At 34.2% G+C, this 2,187-nt stretch overlaps 1 protein-coding gene across 2 annotated transcripts in view; it reads left to right on the forward strand.

Moving 5' to 3' along the window:
• POSTN (periostin, osteoblast specific factor) overlaps window positions 1-2,187 on the forward strand; it is a 35,775-nt gene that overhangs the window by 12,258 nt on the left and 21,330 nt on the right. For both annotated transcript variants that reach the window (XM_008587921.1, XM_008587922.1), the window contains exons 7-8: window positions 1,150-1,362; window positions 1,708-1,842. In XM_008587921.1, the coding sequence (XP_008586143.1) occupies window positions 1,150-1,362; window positions 1,708-1,842 (348 nt within the window). The remainder of the gene's footprint in view (window positions 1-1,149; window positions 1,363-1,707; window positions 1,843-2,187) is intronic.

A 2,187-nucleotide genomic window follows, 5' to 3' on the forward strand; every position in this document is an offset into this window, starting at 1 on the left:
TCCCACGAGGTGTCCTAGAAAGGATCATGGGAGACAAAGTGGCTTCTGAAGGTAGTAAAATCTTTTCCTCTCTGAGAAGTCTCCTTGAATTCTGAGAAGAAAAGAAAATGAAAAACACAGTAGCTCTTGCCAATAATATCAGCTTCGATAAGCTAAGACAAAGAAAAACTTTCATTTTGAAGTGCACTATAAGAAACTTAAAAAAAAGTCCTTCAAATATTAGGCAAAGTATAATTCTTAAATAATAAGAATATTCTAAAGATTGCATTCTTTTGTACTGCTTTCAAGTAAATAAGTAGCAGACATTAAGAAAGATAAGCAGGTGCTGAAAAGAAATATTAGATCATCTAATTTTAATATTCTATGCATATTATTCAATGCTTTTAATTTTAAATTTATGCTAAAAGAAATAATTGACTTGAGAAAATTGCATGGTTCTCTTGGACCACTACTAATTGATATACAGAGTTTGGCTTCTTCCCAATCTCCCTTTCTATAGTCAAGTAGATTTTACATTGAGACATCACATTTCACTTGGCCTATCTCAGAATGCAATTAACCAATTTAAGGTGAGAAATTTTGAGGATGCAGGTATAGATACAACATAACTGAGGTATAGATCCCCCCAGGTGTTCTTCAAGAACTCATCTTTATTTTGGCTACTTTCTAGATGTTGTCTTTAGGGAATTGTTTGTCTCACCCTCAACTCCATTACAAATTACATACAGACATTCTCTTATGAGCAGCTTGCACAAGATACTGCTTGGTATTTGGGATCAGATACAGCTAACAAATAACTTTCTAGGCCTTCTGAAAGGACCAATTCTTCTTGCTTTCACATCAGGAATTCCTCTCTTATGAAAGCTGGAACTTGATCTATCGCATTTTCTGGTACTGTGCTAATCATTTCCTGAAGGTGATCTTCTCTTCTTACTTCTTACTAAGCTAAGTGGCTTCTATTGCATAGTTGATGGAAAAAACTTTCATAAAAATAGGCAGTAAAGATTTTAAAAGCTTCAGTCAACCTTAGGTCTTACACATGTATTATATTTCTTAGGAATACTTAGTTCTACAATGAAACACATCTTTTAAGGGTCAAATGTTATTTCCCTTGATCTGAAAGCTTACTCTTTTTACTGTGTCCTCCAGCTCTCATGAAGTACCACATTTTAAATACTCTCCAGTGTTCTGAGGCAATTATGGGAGGAGCAGTCTTTGAGACCCTGGAAGGAAATACAATTGAGATAGGATGTGACGGTGATGGCATTACAGTAAATGGAATCAAAATGGTGAACAAAAAAGACATTGTGACAAATAATGGTGTGATCCATTTGATTGATCAGGTCCTAATCCCTGATTCTGGTGAGTGACAGTTTTATTTTTTTTTTTNTGAAAGATCTATGGCACTAACAAAGGTAAAGAGAGATGAGAGGTGAGCAATAGAGAATTAACAAAACAAAACAAATGAACAAAAAACCCTAAGTAGGAAGATAAAAAGATATTTTGCTCCTGAAATTCTTTGTGGTTATCGACCCCCCAAAATGAAAGCTGCAACTTTCTTACTAAGAAAGGGCAGGATGCCATCACATTGACGTTGCACTAAATAGCTTACAAGATTAGAAAACAGCCAAAAATTGGTTTACTAATTTCATGATGATGATAATAACAATGATGACATTGTTGGGATGGTGATGATTTATTTTACAGCCAAACAAGTTATTGAGCTGGCTGGAAGTCAGCAAACCACTTTCACAGACCTTGTGGCCCAGTTAGGCTTGGCATCTGCTTTGAGGCCAGATGGAGAATACACTTTGCTAGCACCTGTGAATAATGCGTTTTCTGGTATGTACTGGACACTGTTTTTTCTTGCTATTCCCCCACACACCTTTTATTCTTCACCATGAGTGTTTCAATAAGAAATAACATATGTTTTATAATGTGTTGATTAGTTTCTGCGTTGGCTACACATACAATGAGTTAGCACTACATTGTCTGTACTGAAATGTTCTTCATTTCAAAACATTTCATTATAATGGATAATAGCCTACAGGGAGTGAATGTTTGTAATAAGGAGTATTCATTTATTTTGTGAAAATAATATTTCCAGCAAATATAAAGCTTGATTAATAGATTTTTGAAAAAAATAAATAAATCTGATTTGTTTATTTGACTCCAACATAATATTTA

This window comes from Galeopterus variegatus, unplaced genomic scaffold, assembly GCF_000696425.1.
Source record: "Galeopterus variegatus unplaced genomic scaffold, G_variegatus-3.0.2 Scaffold4595, whole genome shotgun sequence".
NCBI lineage: Eukaryota > Metazoa > Chordata > Mammalia > Dermoptera > Cynocephalidae > Galeopterus > Galeopterus variegatus.